General features: G+C 41.0%; 1 protein-coding gene across 2 annotated transcripts in view; it reads left to right on the top strand.

Annotated features, from left to right (window-relative positions):
* The first annotated feature begins 382 nt into the window (after positions 1–382).
* LOC124622180 (BTB/POZ domain-containing protein 2-like) overlaps positions 383–20,386 on the top strand; it is an 87,133-nt gene continuing 67,129 nt past the window's right edge. The window contains exons 1-3 of one of the 2 annotated variants that reach the window (XM_047147826.1): positions 383–691; positions 903–1,478; positions 16,495–16,830. In XM_047147826.1, the coding sequence (XP_047003782.1) occupies positions 904–1,478; positions 16,495–16,830 (911 nt within the window). In that variant the 5' untranslated portion in view covers positions 383–691; position 903. Of the gene's footprint in view, positions 794–902; positions 1,479–16,494; positions 16,831–20,386 lie in introns of both variants that reach the window. The other variant, XM_047147825.1, reaches the window with a different exon arrangement.

Genomic DNA, 20,386 nt, shown 5'->3' with positions numbered 1-20,386 from the left:
GCTGCATCAAACCAGTCTCAGGACTGAAGACCACAACAACAACAACAGAAGTAGAAAGCAATTTTTGCTGTATCTATGTATTGTTTGGTACCGTTTCAGTCATTATACTTATTATAGTTTCAGAATAGTATAGAATGCATGAATTCACGAGAGTGAAAATGCTAATAGGCGACCTTTGTTTAATTGAAGGTCACGAAATGGCCTATCGTTGATGATGTTTTATTCTTTCATGAATGATTTTATCAGTAGCCTTTGTTGACAGATATTGAATGAATACATAAATGTTTTACAAGACCATTGGTAACCAACAACAGTCGTAACTTTTATCACCTTTGATTGGCGTACTGCCATTTATTGTACGTATAATATCTTTGCATGTAATGTTTTGTTTCGTGATTGTCAAGTGGGTGGTGTTTGTGAGTGAATCAAAGAGTGTCGGTATTAACGTTGTAGAAACAATTGTACGGTTTTGGTGGTGAAGGAAGCTTATTGGCTTTCAGTTGAATGAAACGAATACGTTATCAAGAAAACTGTGTTAATTCTTTAATGTTACTATTACGAAAATTGAAGTATGCTGCTTCATGAAGCAAATGTTCTACAGCTCTGAACTATTGAAAAACTGCACGATAGAACTCGGCGTGCCTTAGTTCTTCAACTGAACTACAGCTTTCAAAGCTGTACAGTCTGTATGGTTAGCGAATCCCTGTAAATTTGTTCATTCAAACCCCGTCTCTTGTAAGTTAAAGTTTGTGGAGGATCATATTTGAAGAAATTAGAAGGGTACCATTGGCAGGTGATGCGTTTGTTTTGTGATTTGTTATTTGGCAACGCCCATATGTTGGTAATTATGAAACATTATCAATAATTTGTATTTGTCGCTTAGCTGGTGTGTTATTTTGCAGTATGTCGCCGGGAGTTTCAACGAAGGATTTATACAACATTCTCAATCCATTAGAAAGACCTGCCAGAAACGTAAGAATGGATGAGTCGGACGGTTATACTGAGCATGCAGACGTCCCTCAGAATATGTTAACTCTTGGAGCTTCCGGCCCACAGAATCACCTTCACTCAAATTCTGCGGAACGAGACAGTTCTCCATGCAATGTAAACGGTTTTTCTGCATGTGCAAGGCATGGCAGTGTCAATAGTAACGGTAGCGCATCAAATGGAATGTCAGTAGCACAAAGCCTAACGAATACGTCGGCCCACAGTTCAAATAGTCATACTGTTTACAATTGGCAGGCAACGAAAACAACGGTGAAAGAGCGATTTGCTTTTATGTTTAATAATGAAATTCTTTGTGATGTCCACTTTATAGTTGGACGTGATATACAGCAACAGCGTATCCCAGCGCACAAATTCGTTCTTTCTGTGGGAAGTGCTGTATTCGATGCCATGTTCAATGGTACATTGGCCACAAAAGCTGATGAGATTGAATTACCTGATGTGGAGCCTGCAGCTTTCCTTGCCTTGTTGAAGTGAGTATGATGAACCTTATAGCATGAATATAAGATAAAAGTTTCTATGCGGAATGTTGAATTTACAGTAGTTTTTAAACTCCTGTTAACATTTTTTAAGCTTGTTATGTATTTGTGCAATAGAATCTTTGAAATACATTAAATATGTTATGAATGAATTCTTGTTTTGCGGGTATGTCAGATATTTGTGCTGCTGTCCATGATGAGGGAATGGAATTGTCAACAGTGGTACTTCTGGACTGTGCAGAGTGAGATTTAGTGGTACTTAACGTAATAATATTGTATTTAAATATCCTACTGGTTACTGTGAAGTCAGATTTAATACTTATCGGCAACTATGATTGTTGGGTATGATAGACCTAAATACAGTTTTCTAAACGTAGAGCAAACCCACTCTTTTACATTGCCATGTGTATTTACTGCTTTCTCCTCTGCGACCACATATCGTCATTTGATGTGATTGGTTTAAAGCACTAGGATTGTGTTTGGGAGGGTGCATTTAATATCCTTGTTTGGCAATCCAATTCTTTTTGCCATATACCTTAAGGCACAAGTCAGATTTTATCCTTTGAAAAGCTAGATAGTTGATTTCCCTCCCAGTTCTGACCTATTGAGCTCATGCTAAGTTTGTAATGACCTTGTTAAATTCTAGTCTCAATTTTTTCCTATACATATTTTCTGCTTGTGTGAGAAGGATAATGAACTGCTGCTTGCCATCAGGTACATACATAATTTAACTACAAACCATGGCTTTTGCCTTTACCCTTCCAAAGATGTCATTGCATTACATGGCAATTTTACACTCTTATAAAGGGCTACTGTGAGTAGCAAGTAAGGATTGTTTTGTTTGTTGATTTCAGCAACCAAAACAACAAGGTAAGTTATTTGCAAGTTAAGGTTAGTTTTAGATAAAGTCCACAAAATTACACAAGAGATTCAGACTTCTTAACTTTTATGGTTATGTTAAATACAATTTCACCCTTCTCTAGACTGGAGTACAAAATACCATGGATGTTCAGTACTGCTCTTTATCATCAGGAGCTATGATCTTATGCGGATTCTCAGTGCATAGGGGATTACAGGAGCATCCGATTCCACCTGTCTGCTTTGACCCGTGATGTCATCAATATGGCAGAAATGACCATTCTCAGCGTCTCCAATATGGCGCCTTTGACGTCACTACATAACATGGCAACAAACATGAAAATACATATAAGTGCAATATCATCTCCCTCCAAAAATATAATGACACTAATGGTATAAGCGCATTGGGAATTGGGAGTTTTAGGATGGGGACTAACTAAATATAAACATAAAAAGACGCACACCACAATTAAAAAAAGAAAAAAAACCGCAATGTTCCCACTTTCCGCTACACCCACAAAATCCACAGGCTTTCCCCCTCACCTACATAGCTCAACTGCTAGTGTCAATACCACCAAAAAAACACCTAAAAATACAAAAATTGGGATCGGAGACTTCCCTTGATGTATATACGAGGGTCACTCCAAAAGAAATGCACACTGTTTTTGAAAAAACAAAAAACAGTTTTCCTTCCCCCTTGTTTTCAAACTTAGTTCAACCTGTTCCTGTGAGTGGCGCCATCACAGCATGTCCTCAAGATGGCTGCTACACTTGACGTTCGTCAGAAGCAATGTGCTGTTATAGAATTCCTGTACTGTGAAAATGAGACAGTGGGAAACATCCACAAAAGGTTGAAAAAGGTGTATAGAGATGCTGCTGTCAATCACAATACAGTTAGTCAGTGGGCAAGCAGGTTATGTGATGAAAGCGGGCACAGCAATATAGAGGATTGTCCTCGTAGCGGCAGGCCTCGTACACACTCCAGACGGTGTGCAGAAAGTTAAGGAATTTGTGACTGCTCACAGACGCATCACAGTGAATGAATTGTCACACTACGTTGGGATAGGGGAAGGAAGTGTTTGCAGAATACTGAAAGTGTTGGCGTTAAATAGGCTTGTGCCAGGTGGGTTCCCAGGATGTTGACAGTGGCTCACAAAGAAACAAGAAAAATGGTTTGCAGTGATCTTTCGGAAAAGTATAAGAATGGTGGAGATTAATTTCTTGGAAGAATTGTGACAGGTGATGAAACATGACTCCATCATTTTTCACCAGAGACGAAGAGGCAATCAGTGGAGTGGCATCATGCAAATTCACCCAAGGAAAAAAAAAAATTCAAAACCACACCTTCTGCTGGAAACATTATGGCTATGGTGTTTTTCGATTTCGAAGGACTCTTGCTTGTGCACATCATGCCAAGTGGAACCACCATAAATTCTGATGCATATGTGACGACACTGAAGAAACTTCAAGCTCGACTGAGTTGTGTTTGACCACATCAGCAAAAGCAGGATGTTTGCTGTTGCATGACAATGCACGGCCATATGCCAGTCAAAAAACCATGGAAGCAATGACAAAACTCAGATGGACCTGGCTCCATGTGACTATCATCTCTTTGGGAAACTGAAAGACTCTCTTCATGGAACAAGGTTTGAAGATGATGACTCCCTTGTGCACACTGCCAAACAATGGCTCCAACAGGTTAGTCCAGAATTTTACCATGCGGGTGTACAGGCGCTGGTTCCAAGATAGTGTAAGCCAGTTGAGAGGGATAGAAATTATGTGGAGAAATGAAAATATTGCTTGTAAAGGATGTATCTACACACTGTACAAATTTCAAACATGTAGAATAATAGATGGATTAAAAAAAAAAAAAAATGTGCAATTCTTTTGGAGTGACCCTCGTAGCTCAACCACAACCATCGATACCACAAGCCCAACACCTAAAACAATAAAAATTGGAATCGGGTTCTTCCCTTAACCTATACATGTCAGCTACAGCTGATGACACCAAAACACAAACGCCTACAACTGAAACAGTTAGAACAGTGCCTCTTCACCCTCCCTATGACTCATTAAACCGCCTCCCAAAGCCCTGTGTTGTATTAGTACAAGCCCCAGTTTCATAATTTTTAACCTCAAAACTATGGTTTACAACTAAATGATCATAACCCTTCTTCCTCAAACTCCTGTATGATGAAAAAGCGTCTGAAACTACAGTATTCCCCTCCTCAGTATACTCTTCAATTAAACCCACCAATTCGCTCTTAAAACTACCCTCCAAATCCCTGAAAACACTATCAGCATACACAACCCCCCACACCCAAAAACCAACCAGAGACTTACCCCTCCCATACTTCATCTTCCCAATCCATGATTCGTCTGTCTCAGCCATCACCCCCAGCCCACCCAACTTATCCCTATACTTCACATACTCAGAACACACTTCCCTACAAAAAGAAAACCAATCTAACACTGTTCTCTCATTCACTCCAGTCTCTTGTGCACAAAAACTAATAGAGGACATATAACAAAAGTAGTAAGTCATCAAAACACTCTCTCTCATGGCCAACCTAGTTTCTCAAACCAGGTACCGTGTCTAATGCAGCACCAAAGGTTGTCCTTTAGACACTGCCACATGTACTTGTCCCTGGTCTGAGACACCAGAACTCTTGCCAACCTCATATTTTCTGGGCAGATGCTACATTTGACAATCTTTGCTATCAATCCAAACATTTGCAGGAACTTGATCGAGGACATCATGTCCACCCGCAACCTCGCGCTATTGAACTTGATCATCATATCCATATCCTTGGATCAGGTATGGGGTCTCACATTGGTGTGGACTATACTAGGCATGGCCTTCACGTCAGCGGGAAAGGGGAGCAAAAACTGTCGGGGCTAACAGCAAATAACTTAAGTGGGGCACTATCACAAGTGGTAAAGTATCAGTTGTTAAGTGACAAAATAGCAGTTTTTTGGGATAGGGAGGGCAGAACAAAAGATGTTCAGAGACAGGCTGAAAATGACATTCACACTGATAAAACAGGCAGCCAGAAAGCAAATTTTAATGTACACAATTTATGCAGACAACCTCTGATTGAAACTGGAGGTATTCAAAAATTGACAGAAAAATTAGTTTCATCCAGTTGTAATTCAGCCAGTGCACAAAATCGGTTATCCGTATTGCATCAGAATATCCAAGGACTAAGGGGTAAGTTTAACAAGTTGCTTGTTTATGTTTAAGAATTAGATTTGAGCAAAACAGTTAATATAATCAACTTAAGTGAACATCATCTGAGCACTGGTATAGATATGCAAAATGTTACAGGATTCGAGTTGGCTTCTGTAGAGAATACATGCAGAAAGGAGGAGTTGCCACATTTTTCACAATCTGTTTTCATGTCAAGAATATTAATAAATTTTGCTCAGAGCAGCACTTACAAGCTTGTGTAGCAGTAGTAGTATTTCACAATAAGTCCTTTATAGCGGTAAATATATACAGAGCACAGCTTTAACCTCTTCATAAAAAATCTGGAAGCTTTGCTGTCCTACCTCACAGTAGAAAATAAGGAAATAGTGGTTGCTGGTGATTTTAATGTAGATTTATTGAAAATATCTGCCAGTGAACAATTACTGAATGAGTAATTCTGCCATTCAATTTAATTCCTACTGTGAACTTCGCAACTTTTCTCAAGTCTTCAGTCTTTTGACTAGTTTGATGTGGCCCACCTCAAATTCTTCTCCTGTGCCATCCTCTTCATCTCAGAGTAGCACTTGCAAACTATATCCTGAATTATTTGCTGTATGTATTCCAATCTGTGTCTTCCTTTACAGCTTTTGCCCTCTACAGCTCCCTCGAGTACCATGGAAGTCATTCCCTGATGTCATAACATGTTCTATCATCCTATCTCTTCTCCTTGTCATTGTTTTCTGCATATTCCTTTCGTCCCCAATTCTGCACAGAAGTGCATATTCCTTTCCTCCCCAATTCTGCACAGAAGCACCTCATTCCTTATTTTATCAGTTCACATAATATTCAACATTCGTCTGTAACTCTGCATCTCAAATGCTTCTGTTCTCTTCTGTTCCATTTTTCCCACAGTCCATGTTTCACTACCATATGAAGCTGTGCTCCAAATGTACTTTCCCAGAAATTTCTTCCTCAAATTAAGGCCTCTGTTTGATACCAGTAGACTTCTCTTGGCCAGGAAAACCCCTTTTGCCAGTGGTAGTCTGCTTTTGATGTCCTCCTCACTCCGTCTGTCATTGGTTATTTTTCTGCCTAAGTATTTTAATTCCTTAACTTCATCTACTTCATGACCATCAATCCTGATGTTAAGTTTCTTGCTGTTCTCATTTCTGCTACTTCTCATTACTTTAGTTTTTCTTTTATTTGCTCTCAGTCCGACTGTTCATTCCATTCAGCAGATCACATACTTCTTTCTCACTTTCACTCAGGATAGCAATGTCGTCAGTGCATCATATCATCAGTATCCTTTCACCTTGAATTTTAATTCCTCTCCTGAACCTTTCCTTTATTTCTATCATTTCTTCTTCAGTGTACAGATTGAATAGTATTGGCAAAATACTGCATCCCAGTCTCACACTCTTTTTAATCCAAACATTTTGTTCTTGGTCATCCAGTCTTATTATTCCCTCTTGGCTCTTGTACATATTGTATAGGATCCATCTCTCCTTATAGCTTAACCCTATTTTTCTCAGAATTTTGAACATTTTGCACCATTTTACATTGTTGAATGCTTTTTCCAGGTCGACAAATCATGTGAACGTGTCTTGATTTTTGTTTAGTCTTGCTTCCATTATCAACCGCAATGTCAGAACTGCCTTTTGCATCTTTACCTTTTCTAAAGCCAAACTGATCGTCATATAGCACGTCCTCAATTTGTTTTTCCATTCTTCTGTATATTGTTCCTGTAAGCAACTTGGATGCATGAGCTATTAAGCTGATTGTGCAATAATTCTTGTACTTGTCAGCTCTTGCAGTCTTTGGAATTGTGTGGGTGATATTTTTCCGAAAATTGATGGTATGTTGCCAAGCTCGTATATTCTACACACCAATGCGAATAGTCATTTTGTTACCATTCCCCTCAATGATTTTAGAAATTCTGTTGCAATGTTATCTATTCCTTCTGCCTTATTGACCTTAAGTCCTTCAGAGCTCTTTTAAATCCTGATTCTAATACTGACTCCCCCATCTCCTGGAAATCTACATGTCTTTCTTCTTCTATCATATCAGACAAATCTTTCCCTTCATAGAGGCCTTCAGTGTACTCTTCCCATCTATCTGCTCTCTCCTCAGCATTTAACAGTGGAATACCCATTGCGCTCTTAATATTACCACCCTTGTTTTTAATTTCCTATAGGCTGAGTCAGTCCTTCTGACAGTCATTTCTATTTCGATTTCTCTACCTTTTCCCTGCACTGCCTATTTAGTTCTTTCCTCAATGACTTGTACTTCACTATTCCTAAGTTTTCCTTCTTTCATCGATTAAGTGAAGTATTTCTTTTGTTATCCATAGTTACTTCGTGGTTACCCTCTTTGTGCCTATGTTTTACTTTCAATCTTCTGTGATTGCCCTTTTTAGAGATGTCCATTCCTCCTCAACCATACTGCCTACTGAACTATTCCTTATTGCTGTATCTATAGCCCTAGAGAACTTAAAGTGCATCTCATCATTCCTTAGTACTTTTATATCCCACTTCTTTGTGTTCTGATTCTTCTTGACTAATCTCTTAAACTTCAGCCTACTCTTCATCACTACTACATTGTGAACTGGGTCTACACCTGCTCTTGGGTACGCCTTACAATCCAGTATCTGGTTTCAGAATCTCTGTCTGACCATGACGTGATCTAACTGAAATCTTCCTGTATCACGTGGCCTCATCCATGTATACCTCCTGCTCTTGTGATTCTTGAACAGAGTATTCACTATTACTAGCTGAAATTTATTACAGGACTCAGTTACTCTTTCTCCTCTCTTGTTCCTTGTCCGAAGCCCATACTCTCCTGTAACTTTTTCTTCTACTCCTTCCCTTACAACTGCATTCCAGTTCCCCATGACTATTAGATTTTCATCTCCATTTTTGTACTGTATTACTATTTCAATATCATATACTTTCTCTTCTTTTCATCTTGAGCATGCAATGTCTGCATGTGTACTTGAACTATCATTGTCGATGTTGGTTTGCTGTCGATTCTGATAAGAAAAATGTTGTGATTCGCCAATCTTTCAAAGTGCCGCCATGCAGTTACGCACGTCCTCTATGTGCGGCGTTGTCTTCCAGCCATGCAGCAGCAGCGCCACCTAAGCGGCCAGCCAGCCAGCGGCCGCTAGACTTGGACTCAGTTATGATTTGACTGTTAAAGTGTACACACGTCTTACTCTGTTTACTTGATCTGTGACTTTCATGTATTGCATCTTCCTTGAAATATATTTGTTCAACTTGAAGTTATTACAATTGGCGACGAGGTAGTGATTTTTCTTTTCCATCGTTGACCCACATGTTTCCATGGCTACTTTAGAGCAACTATTGCAAGGTCTCATAGAACAGCAAACGCTTCTCACAAATGTGATTCGTGATTTCGTCGCAGCATCAAATGTGGGGCGTCTCTCATCGTTGTCTCTACCTACTTTTTCTCCTTACAACGAGACGGCGGAAGACTGGTCTGATTACGAAAAACGTCTTTGACACACTTTTTGGCATTTCATGTCGCAGACGAACAAACGTAAGTCTCTGTTCCTTCCATGGATTTCACCTCAAATGTATTGGTTGTTGTCGCAATTGGCTCCTTTGAAGGATCCTGTGTCTTTGTCCTTTGCTGAAATGTGCTCACTTCTGTCCATCTATTTTCAAAAGCAAACGCGTGTGGTAGCCTCTCGTGTTGCCTTTTATTGTTGTCAAAAACAACAGTCATTCGTATCGCACTTGGGCTGCTGAACTTCACGGCCTCAGTAGAAAGTGTCAATTTGTTACTGAAGTTCACAAAGAATCCTACTCCGATTTCGTGGTACGGGATGCTATTATCCGATCGGCGCCCAATAAAGAAGTTAGGCAACGTGCCCTTCAGTTGGCAACTCTGATTCTAGATCAGGTCTTATCCATCGCTCAGTCTTTTGAAATTTCTTGTGCCGCTGGAGTGCAAATAGAGGCATGGGGCGACGCCGGGGAAATACAACCTCTGTGTGATGTTGACGAAGCATGTGGAGTGTCCCTGCCGGCCGACGTGGCCGCAGTACGCTCCCAAGCGCAGCCTCGGCCTAACCATAAACAAACCTCTAAGAACCTGCAGCAAAACCCACGGCAACTTCCTTCATGTCCGCGGTGTTTTACGAAACATTCATGGGAAGATTGTCCACAACTTTGGGCCGTGTGTCACAAATGCAAAAAAAAAGGGTCATGTGTCATCCGTTTGCAAATCCGACTGCATACATGATGTTCATGAACATGACGCTGATTCTGATTATGTGTTGTTTGTCAATTGTACTTCTTCCCTTTCAGGGAAGTTATTCCTCACTGTCCAAATACTTGGTCGAGATGTTCGCATGCAGGTGGATACTGGTTCTGCTGCCACTATCATCAATTCTCAGATGTATCTTCAGTTGGCTTCTCCAGTCCTGTCACCTGTCACTAGGCAATTACGGACTTACAATAAACAGAAGATTACTCTCTTGGAACAATTTGATGCTGAGGTATCTTACAAATCTGTCATTCGCACTCTTCCCATATTTGTGGTCGACCATAGTAACGCGGAGAGTCTTCTTGGTTTCGATGCCTTTCACATTTTTGGGTTCTCCATAGATGACTCTGTCAATATCATCTCTGATGCTATTCGTTATGCTCAATTGGATTCCTTGGCGACGACATTTTCGTCCCTTTTTTCTCCTGGGTTAGGCCGTGCAAACGACTTTGAAGCTCATATCACACTCGAACCCACTGCTCGGCCTAAGTTTTTTCGGGCTCGGCCCATTCCTGTGGCCCTTCATGATCAGGTCAAACGGGATCTGGATCGTCTCACTGCTTCAGGGGTCTTGCTTCCTGTCACTTCCAGTGAGTGGTCCTCTCCTGTTGTCATTGTTAAGCCAAATGGTGATATTCATCTCTGTGGCGATTTCAAAGCCACTGTAAATGCTCAGTGCCTTATCGACACTTACCCTATGCCTTGACCTGAAGAATTGTTCACTAAACTTGCTGGAGGCCAGTATTTTTCTAAACTTGACCTGTCAGAAGCTTATCATCAACTTCCTCTCGACGCTGCTTCCCGGCAGTTTCTGGTCCTTAACACGCCTTTCGGCCTCTATCAATACCAACGATTGCCATTCGGGATTGCCAGCGCCCCTGCTCTCTTTCAGCGATTCTTGGAACAATTATTGCTCACTGTCCCTGGATGTATAAACTACCAGGACGACATTGTTGTCACTGGCTCCACCACTGACGAACATCTTCAAAATCTCCGCACACTTTTTCATGTCTTACAGACTGCCGGTCTTAAGTGTAATCTTCAGAAATCAACTCTCTCGGGATGGTATTCGTCTGCTTCAGCAAACTGTCGCTGCGATCGATGCCCTTCCTCACCCTACATTTGTTAAGGAACTGCAGGCCTTCTTGGAGAAAATAGCATACTATCACAATTTTTTACCATCTGCTGCTTCGGTGGCTCCGCCATTGCATCGCCTGTTGCATAAAAATGTGCCTTTTCACTGGTCCGCGTCGTGCGATGCGGCTTTCCAAAAAAAGAAGACTATGCTGAAACAGGCCTCGTGCCTGGCTACTTATTGCCCTGGCCAACATCTTGTTCTTGTCACGGACGCCTCTCAATACGGGGTCGGTGCAATCCTTGTGCACCGTTTTTCTGACGGTTCTGAACAACCCATTGCTTGTGCCCCCAAAACGCTCGTGGATGCCCAACACAAATATTCTCAAATTGAAAAAGAAGCTTTGGCCATTATTTATGCTCTTCATAAGTTTGGTGTTTTTCTCTATGGATCCAAATTTCATCTTGTTACGGATCACAAACCACTTGTTTCCTTGTTTCATCCATCAACGTCAGTTCCCGAAATGGCTGCACACCGCCTCCAGTGTTGGGCTCTTTACTTGTCTCGTTTCAGTTATTAGATTCATTTCCGGCCAACGTCTCAACATGTGAATGCTGATGCACTGTCTCGCCTTCCCATGGGTCCTGATCTGGCATTCGATAGGGACGAACTTTTGTGTTTCCACCTGCGTGTTGCCGAGCAGTGGGTTGTGGTCGGGTTCCCCATCACCGGGGACCGGCTGGCGGCTGCTACGGGTTCTGACCCTACCCTCTCCCGGGTTTTACTCTGTATTCAGAAGGGTTGGCCAGATCGTCCGTCCGCTAAGACTTCTGATCCGTTGCGGAACTACTACACTCTGCGTTACCGCGTCACGGCTAGGGATGGTGTTATCCTACTTTCCACCGAAAATGCTTCGCCGCGTGTTGTGGTACCTGCATCTTTGCGTGCTTCGGTCTTGCGCCTCCTTCACCAAGGGCACTGGGGTGTCTCTCGCACAAAATCTCTGGCGCGTTGTCATGTATACTGGCCTTGCATCGACTGAAATCGCACACATGGTCGCTGCCTGCGGCCCTTGTGCGTCACAGGTCGCTGCCCCAAAGTCATCTTTGTCACCGTGGCCTTCACCTGAGAAGCCCTGGGAGCGTATTCGTGCTGACTTCGCGGGACCTTTTTTAGCTACTTATTGGCTCCTCGTTATTTGATGCCTACTCCAACTTTCCTTTCATTGTCCGTTGCACGTCGCCTACCATCGTGGCAACCACCAATGCTCTCGCTCGCATTTTCTCTTTGGAAGGCCTTCCCTCTACTCTTGTTACTGATAATGGTCCGCAATTTGCCTCTTCCGATTTTGCGGATTTTTGTGCCTGTCACGGCGTCATGCATGTCACAGCTCCTCCGTTCCATCCACAGTCAAACGGTGAGGCTGAACGACTGGTCCGCACATTTAAGGCTCAGATGAGGAAACTCCTGACTTCTTCTGCTGATGATGCGCTTCTCCAATTTATGGCTTCTTACCGTTTCATCCCCATGGGCGACCATAGCCCGGCTGAGCTCTTACATGGCCGACAGCCATGCATGCTACTTCATCTTCTGCGGCCTTCTGCCTCACGGCCGCGGGTCCCTTTGCTTGACCATTTCACCACCGTGGATCTTGTATGGGTACGGGTATATGGCAGGTGGCCAAAATGGAGTTCTGGCCCCATCTTACGACACCGTGGCCAACACCTGTATGAAATCCAGACGGACACGGGTGTTGCAGTGCGTCATTCGGACCAGCTTCAGCCTCGTGTGCCGGCAATGCTTGTTCCGGATGCCGTTACACCACCTTTGGCTCTACCTGTTGCTCGGGACACTGGAATCTCTCATTACTCACAACACCATCATATCGGTGCCAGCACGAGAACTGACACCACCAGGAGACGTGCCCTTGCAGGAACCAGATGACCATCATCTGTCGGAGCAATTCTACTCGCCTCCTTCTCCTACGGACGTGGGCACATCGCCCATGTCTCCTGTTATAACAACCGGACTTGACGCAACGGGCAGATTGGTGCACGGGGCCCCAGCAGATTCTCTCCCCACATCTCCTGTCATCTTGACCCGTTATCATCGGGGACACTTCCGTCCGTACGGAAAGCCTCCTCCTCGAGACTTTACAGCCAGTCAAACAATACCTATGAACGTTAGCAATCTACAGGCCACCTCCATCAAGACCTGTGCAAAAAATTCAAAGGGAGGAAAAGTGTTGTGACTCGCTGATCTTTCAAAGTGCCACTGTGCAGTTACGTGCATCCTCTACATGCGGTGCTGTCTGCCAGCCATGCAGCAGCAGCAGCAGCGCCACCTAAGCGGCCAGCCAGCCAGCAGTCGCTCAGTTATGATTTTACTGTTAAAGTGTACACGTGTCTTACTCTGTTTACTTGATCTGTGACTTTCATGTATTGTGTCTTCCTTGAAATATATTTGTTCAACTTGAAGTTATTACAAAAACCCCTGTCACTGAACCTTTCTCAGTAAAAAACACTCAGCCCTTTCTTCCTATTTGTAATGAATCCTATGCCCATTATATCATTTTCTGCTACCGTTGATATTACCCTATGCTCTTATGATCAGAAATTCTTGTCTGCTTTCCATTTCGCTTCACTGACCCCTACTGTATCTGGATTGAGCTTTTGCATTTCCATTTTAACATTTTATAACTTCTGTACTACATTCAAGTTTCTGACATTCTGTGCCTCAACTTGTAATACATTATCCTTTCATCGGTTATTCAGACTTTTACTCATTGGCTGTCCCATGCCGGAGATCCAAATGGGGGACTATGCCGTAACCTTTTGCCAGTGGAGAGATCATCATGACACTTTTTCAGTTACAAGCCACAAGTCCTGTGGAGACATGTTATGTGTCTTTAATGCAGTAGTTTCCACTGCCCTCTGCGTTCTCATGTCATTGACCATTGGTGATTCTTCCACCTTTAGGGGCAGTTTCCCACCCCAAGAACAAGTGTGTGTGCCCCGAACCTCTGTCCGCTCCTCCATCATCTTTGCAACTAGGGTATGTAAATGCTCAGAGACTGCTATTGGTAATATTGTTGTAGACAAATCTACGAAAAAAATCATGTAACAAAACTAGCGGTAAATGGATTATCTGATTTTGAATGCAGCATCTTGTGTTAAATGTTGAAACTTGTCACAATAAAAAAAATCTATTAAATCTGAGTACAGGAGGGCAATAAACAGTAAAAAATTGAAAATTTTAGGAGATTGTTCAATGATATGAACTGGATAGATGTTTACAATACTTCTGACTCAAATGGAAAATACAAAGCATTCATTAGTAAAGTTGCTTCCTCTTTTGAAAATTGTTTTCACCTAAAGGTAACTCAAATCAAACAGAAGGCTAAAAATAAACCATGGATTAAACAAGGAATAAATATATCATGTGGGACCTACTATGTAGGAACATAGTAGTGCATTGCAAAGAATACTGCAAAATACTGAAACAAGTAATCCAGAAGGCTAAGCAGCTTTGTTGTGAGAAAAGAATTATTACATCAGGCAACAAAATAAAAGCTATATGGAATTTAGTGAAGACAGAGACAGATAGGGCCAAAAATAAATGAGACATTGGTAACAAGTGTATGTAGTGTTGCAAACCTCTTAAACAAGTGCTTTGCTTTTAGTACTGACAGCTTGGGGTTATCAGGTTTGGGCCGCGCGGGGTAGCCTCGTGGATTGAGGCGTCTTGTCACGGCTCGTGCAGATCCTCCCGTCGGAGGCTCGAGTCCTCCCTCGGGCATGGGTGTGTGTGTTGTCCTTAGCATTAGTTAGTTTAAGTTAGATTAAGTAGTATGTAAGCTTAGAGACCGATGACCTCAGCAGTTTGGTCTCATAAGATCTTACCACAAATCTCCAATTTTATCAGGTATGGTAAACAGTGCAGTGGAGTACCTGGGGCCAGTCTTTACAATTAACTTCAGTAAAAAGGAAATAACACTCATGTCTTCCAAAGTAGTAGCATCCATCATAAAATCCTTAAAATCTAAATATCCTATTGGTTATGATAAAATATCAACAACATTGATTAAAGAGTGCTCACAAGAGTTGAGTTCTGTCTTAATGTATTTGTGTAATGAATCTCTTGGGGGGGGGGGGGGGGTCACATGGGAGGTTTGAACGTGGATCTCTCATCTCTCCCGTTGCAGTCTAGTACTTTGACCACATAACCACGATGCTGTGGCTAGCACTCTTGAGCTTGGAGTGTTCATTGTTTCTGTTTTGCTTCTTTTTCCATAGTTCAGTACACCATCTACCTGTTTTCATGCTTGATTTGTGTTCAGTTTTTAATGAACTATCCACTGGGCAGGCCATCTTACCATTAAATCGGAGGTGTGGGGGGGGGGGGGTGAGATGGGGAGTTTCCCTTGTGAGGATCTGTCTGTTGACTTTACATGTGGCAAAAACATCCTAAGATTTCCTAACAGCCTTTTTTTTTGTACCATCTGACTGCAAACTCGAAACTATTGTAGGCTACATCCGTAGCCTTTCTCATAGAGGAATGAGATACTATGAAGTTTTCTTTATCAATTTCTCAACGGTCGTTGTTTTACCAACATTCTCAGAAAAGCATCATTAAAGCCAGGGTGGACCTGTGCCATCTTTTGTTACATTGGTAGTATTTTGTATATATGGGTGAACAATAGCTGTGAATTTCATGAGGGAAGTCGTTTACCTGTGTGGGCCATTGTTTTATTTTTAAGTGACCACTTTATTTCATAAGGTGACAGTTAGGATTTACTAACTCACAACTGTACTTAGAAAAATGGTAGATAATGAGTATGTAGCCATATTTTCATATTAATGTGTAATTTCAAGGTAAAATGACTCATTCCACATAATTTTAATAATTATACAAATGATACATGCTGCATGAGACTGACTATCTAACACTTACATGGATTTTATAACTACACTACACTACACTGCGCTACATTACATTACACTAACATATTTTAATGTGTTGAATGCTGGCACAGTGACAAAACCCATATAAGGGTTGCATTTTACTTACAGATTTCATGTCTAATATATTAGTTTGATAATGTCCAAGTGGGAAAAATTAGCTGATCATTAAATTAGAAAATAAAGTGGTTGTTTCAAAATAAAACAGCAGCCTACACAGGAAAATGACGTCCCTCAAGAAATTTTATTAATTTACTCGATATGTAGTGGTTGCTTACAGCTTCATTTACTCCAGAAGCATTTTTATTTATTTTGAAGTAAAGCACTTCAATCCTTATTCATCATCGTATTACAGAATAGTCATGCTTAATAGTCTGTATCTCTTAAAGGTATCAGTTCAACCATGTGACAAATGAAACTTACATGAAAAACTTTTTTGTGTATTTAGTAATTTGCTATCATAATGTGCATTTATGCTGACTGAACTTCCCTATGTTTTGGCAAAGGTAAAGTGTGCTGTAGACGCATACCAAATTTCATGGAAAACTAAAATATAAGCTTTTAGTAGCAAAAGATTATACTCTTTTGTCAGCTGCTTATATTACTAAAATAAACTTACTGTTTTATTTTTTGTAGGTTCCTGTACTCAGATGAAGTGCAAATTGGACCTGAAACTGTTATGACCACTCTTTATACTGCCAAGAAGTATGCTGTACCTGCACTCGAACGCCACTGTGTTGACTTCTTGAAGCGGAATTTAGGAAGTGATAATGCATTTATGTTACTCACACAAGCACGCCTCTTTGATGAACCACAGTTGACTGCTCTCTGCTTAGAGATGATTGACAAAAATACAGCAGAGGCTTTAGCCGCTGATGGTTTTACAGATATTGATCTTGACACACTCAGTGTTGTTCTCGAAAGAGACACACTTCGCATTCGGGAAGCTAAACTGTTCCAACATGTAGTCAGGTAAGTAAAACATGTTTTCTGTTCAGTTATTTACAGCTGGTTTGCACTGTATTAGTATCTATCAACCACTTTATTTTTTACAGTTTTATTTTATATTTCTGTCAAAGTAGAAAGGTGGAATGGGCCAGATTATTCCAAATACGGGAAAATTAGGGACAGTATGCTCAGAACCTTACACACTATTTGGAATGTGAGATTTTCCTTTGCAAATAGTTTCTCTATCCCCTCTTCGCCCACCTCCCTTCTCTTTTCTCTGACACACGCAAATGGGTTACTTAAAAAAAAAAAACAATAATTAATATCCAGACACTGACTGGTAATACAAGGTAGTAGACAACAATTAATATCTGGACACTGGCTGGTAATACAAGGTTGTAGATACTACAGTTTTAACAATTTTCAAATAGGTGGTCTTGCGTCACGGGTTACATTTTTTGCAAATAATCTGCTGTTTTCAGCACTTCTTTTGTTTGCTTTTGCATTCTGTAGAAGTGACTGTAATACAGTAACAAGATTTTGAAAATAATGATGTAATCAGTGATGCTATTTTTGAAAATTGTATAATGTAAAAAATTAAAGGAAGTGCATTTTTAAATACAAGCATTTTATTTCTTTGCACTTAGGGTGAGCTTCATATCAGTTCTTAACACAAAATTGTATTGTTTATGTTGTCGATGTTGAAAAACATATCTTTAATACTCTAAGCAAAACCTCATTGCTGTCATTGATATCGTTTCTTTAAGAGCCATGAGAAGCATACTTTCAGTTATGGATGATATGTGTTGCTGACAGTGCATCTGTGTTCACATTACAACAGTTTTAATTTTTACAGTTCTACTAGTTACTAGTTCCACATCATCTTCAGTGGATGATGTCAAGTTAAACACCTTCCAGACATCAAATTTCGACCTTATTTTATTAGGCAACCAGTTTCAGTACTTTATTACACTATCTTCAGGCCCCTGACATGTGTAGGAATAATCTACCTCGCTTGTGATCGAAGCAGGGGCCAGCAATACTGGTATTAGTAGATATATACTTGCTACAGTGACCACTTCAAACAGCACCCGCTAAGTCGGCACATTATGTACTTTGTTACATATAAACAACAAATAAGTACACAGAATAGAATATTAACAAAGAACACAGGAGTTCTTTTTATCTAAATGGGAATCTCTATATTTTCATCCAAATACTAAAAAACCTCCACCTGAGGAAAAAAAATTAAAGCAGTGCTACAAATGTACTGTGTAAAGTGACCACTCTACAAAATAGATGCTTCCTCTAGTTTAAAGTGAGCACAGGTCTTCCATCCAATAAGTTCACTTTAGACTAATTACAAACAAATTCACATCACTCTGCTGGTTGGTGATGCCCTCAAACAATTTCCATGCCAAGACAGACTGTATACACATGAAGTACTTGTCGTATAGATTTATTTATTTATTTATTTTGAAGAATTGGAAATTGAAAACATAGTTTGGTGACCTCAGAATCCTTACCTTGTGTTCATTATATCAATTAAAACACTTCGAACCTCTTAATCTTGGTAATGGATAGTGGTTTTGGAAAAAGGTTCAGGGTTCCCTGAGATCATCTTAAGAGTATACGGCAAAAATTTTGACGATTTGCCATGAATATAAATTAAAAATGTGGCTATATCCACAATTTTTTGTGTTTTTTCTCAGAAACTGCCCATGAACAAAAGGTGCCTAAGGTCCAACTTAGACCATACCTAACGCAGAACAACCAACTGATTTGCTCAGTTTGCCTGGAGCAAGTGTGTAATGTTTAAATTTTGATCCTGTACTTAGGGTAGCTGCAGTATTCCCATTCTTCCAGTCAGTATGCAAATAGTCACAAGGCTAAGGGCTATCAAATACTCTTGATCCCTTATATCTGTGATCAATACAAGCCAAGATATGACCCCCTGAAAAATTTTGCTTGGCTTTTTGGAACATAATGGTACCATGCAATGTTTGCATGGACTGATTTAATAATTGAAGTGGCTTTAGCACAACTATCTTCATTTGTATGTTCCAAATGACACATTTTACCTTCTGGGTAATGAATGTGAAATATTATTGTTACTCCGTTTCATTGCCAACACATTGATATTACATCTTTAGATGATTTCATGTTTTTTCATATTAGTTGACTAAATCTTTGGAGATCGATCTCCTTAATTTGCTTACAGTACCCATGGCTTATATCCCATCTTGAGCCATATGCTTGAAGAACTGTGAAGTTGGCTCAAATCTGGTGGGCTTTTTTTTTTTTAAATGCTCCATGTGTGTACTGTTGTTCATAATGTCCAGCAAGTAAAATATTTTGGTGGTCAGACATGTCACCATCATCAGGTGGGCTGATGATCTGAGCTCCTGGGAGCATGCAGCCAATGTATATCCCCTCCCACTGCGAGCCATTCCCTACGTTGTTCATGCCAAGGGTGCATGTTGGCAACCGTGGAGGCGATGGATCCAGTGCCTGAGGTATTGTAGGTGTAGGTACTGTGTCCACCCTGGCCACCAGATCATTGTGTTTGCTGAATGTCTTCTTAATTGGATGCAGTGCTGGCTCCCAAGACTTGCTGAGATTGTAGCCACAGTCCCAGTTGAGATTGGCCCTGGTGTGAATTTTGATGGCTTGTCTACCAACACTGCCCCAGTATTTTGAAGTATGTGCTAAAATCATGGTACATTTGCATTCCATCATGTTTCTTGAAGAAACAGTTCTCTGCAGCTGGTGGCTTGTTGGGGTACATTAGTTGAGTGTGCTGCTGGTGTTTTGGCATTGATCTTCGATGGTGAGCACTGTTTGTCCAATGTATCTCTTGGCACATTGGCTTGGAATCTGATATATTCTGGCCTTCCACAAACAGAGGTCATCTTTGACACTGTCTGATAATGCATTTTTCCAAATAGTGCACAAATGTACTGTGTATAAAGGCAGTGGTTATCTCTTTCTGTGTCACTTCTTCCATCTCCATAGTGATGGAACGGAGAGCATGCCTAATCTGCCATTCTGAGTAACCATTTTTTTTTTGGAACAATTTTCTTAGGTGTTCCAGTTCCTGGGGCAGACACTCTGCATCAGAGATGGTGTGCACTCTGTGTAGAATGCCAGTCTTCTGTGCAGGATTGTGACAGTTGTCTGCCTGCAAATACAGGTCAGTGCTCTTCCAATATACACTGTGGCCTAGGTTGCCATCAGTTCTTCTCTCGACCATAACATTCGTGGATGGTAATCTTCCTTCTGCTTCAGTCTCTTTTGTGAATTTGATGTTGGGATGTGTGGTGTTCAGATGTGCAATCAAGAAGTTTGTCTCGTCCATGGGGTCAGATGACATATATGTCATCCACATAATGGGGAAAAGCAGGTGGATTTCCATTTTGATGACATCAGGGTTTCTTCATCGAAGCACAGTCACAGTTGAGAGTGGGCTGCCCATTACTCTGTTTGTTCATAGCATTCTACAGCAAATAGAAAATACATGGTGGTTAGCACATGCTTGAAAGGGGTAGTGTCTTCAAGCATCATGGTGAATAATGAAATG

The sequence above is a fragment of the Schistocerca americana genome, chromosome 7 (assembly GCF_021461395.2).
Source record: "Schistocerca americana isolate TAMUIC-IGC-003095 chromosome 7, iqSchAmer2.1, whole genome shotgun sequence".
Lineage (NCBI taxonomy): Eukaryota > Metazoa > Arthropoda > Insecta > Orthoptera > Acrididae > Schistocerca > Schistocerca americana.
The sequence above is the reverse complement of the archived record's forward strand: the minus strand, read 5'-3'. Positions and strand labels throughout refer to the sequence as shown.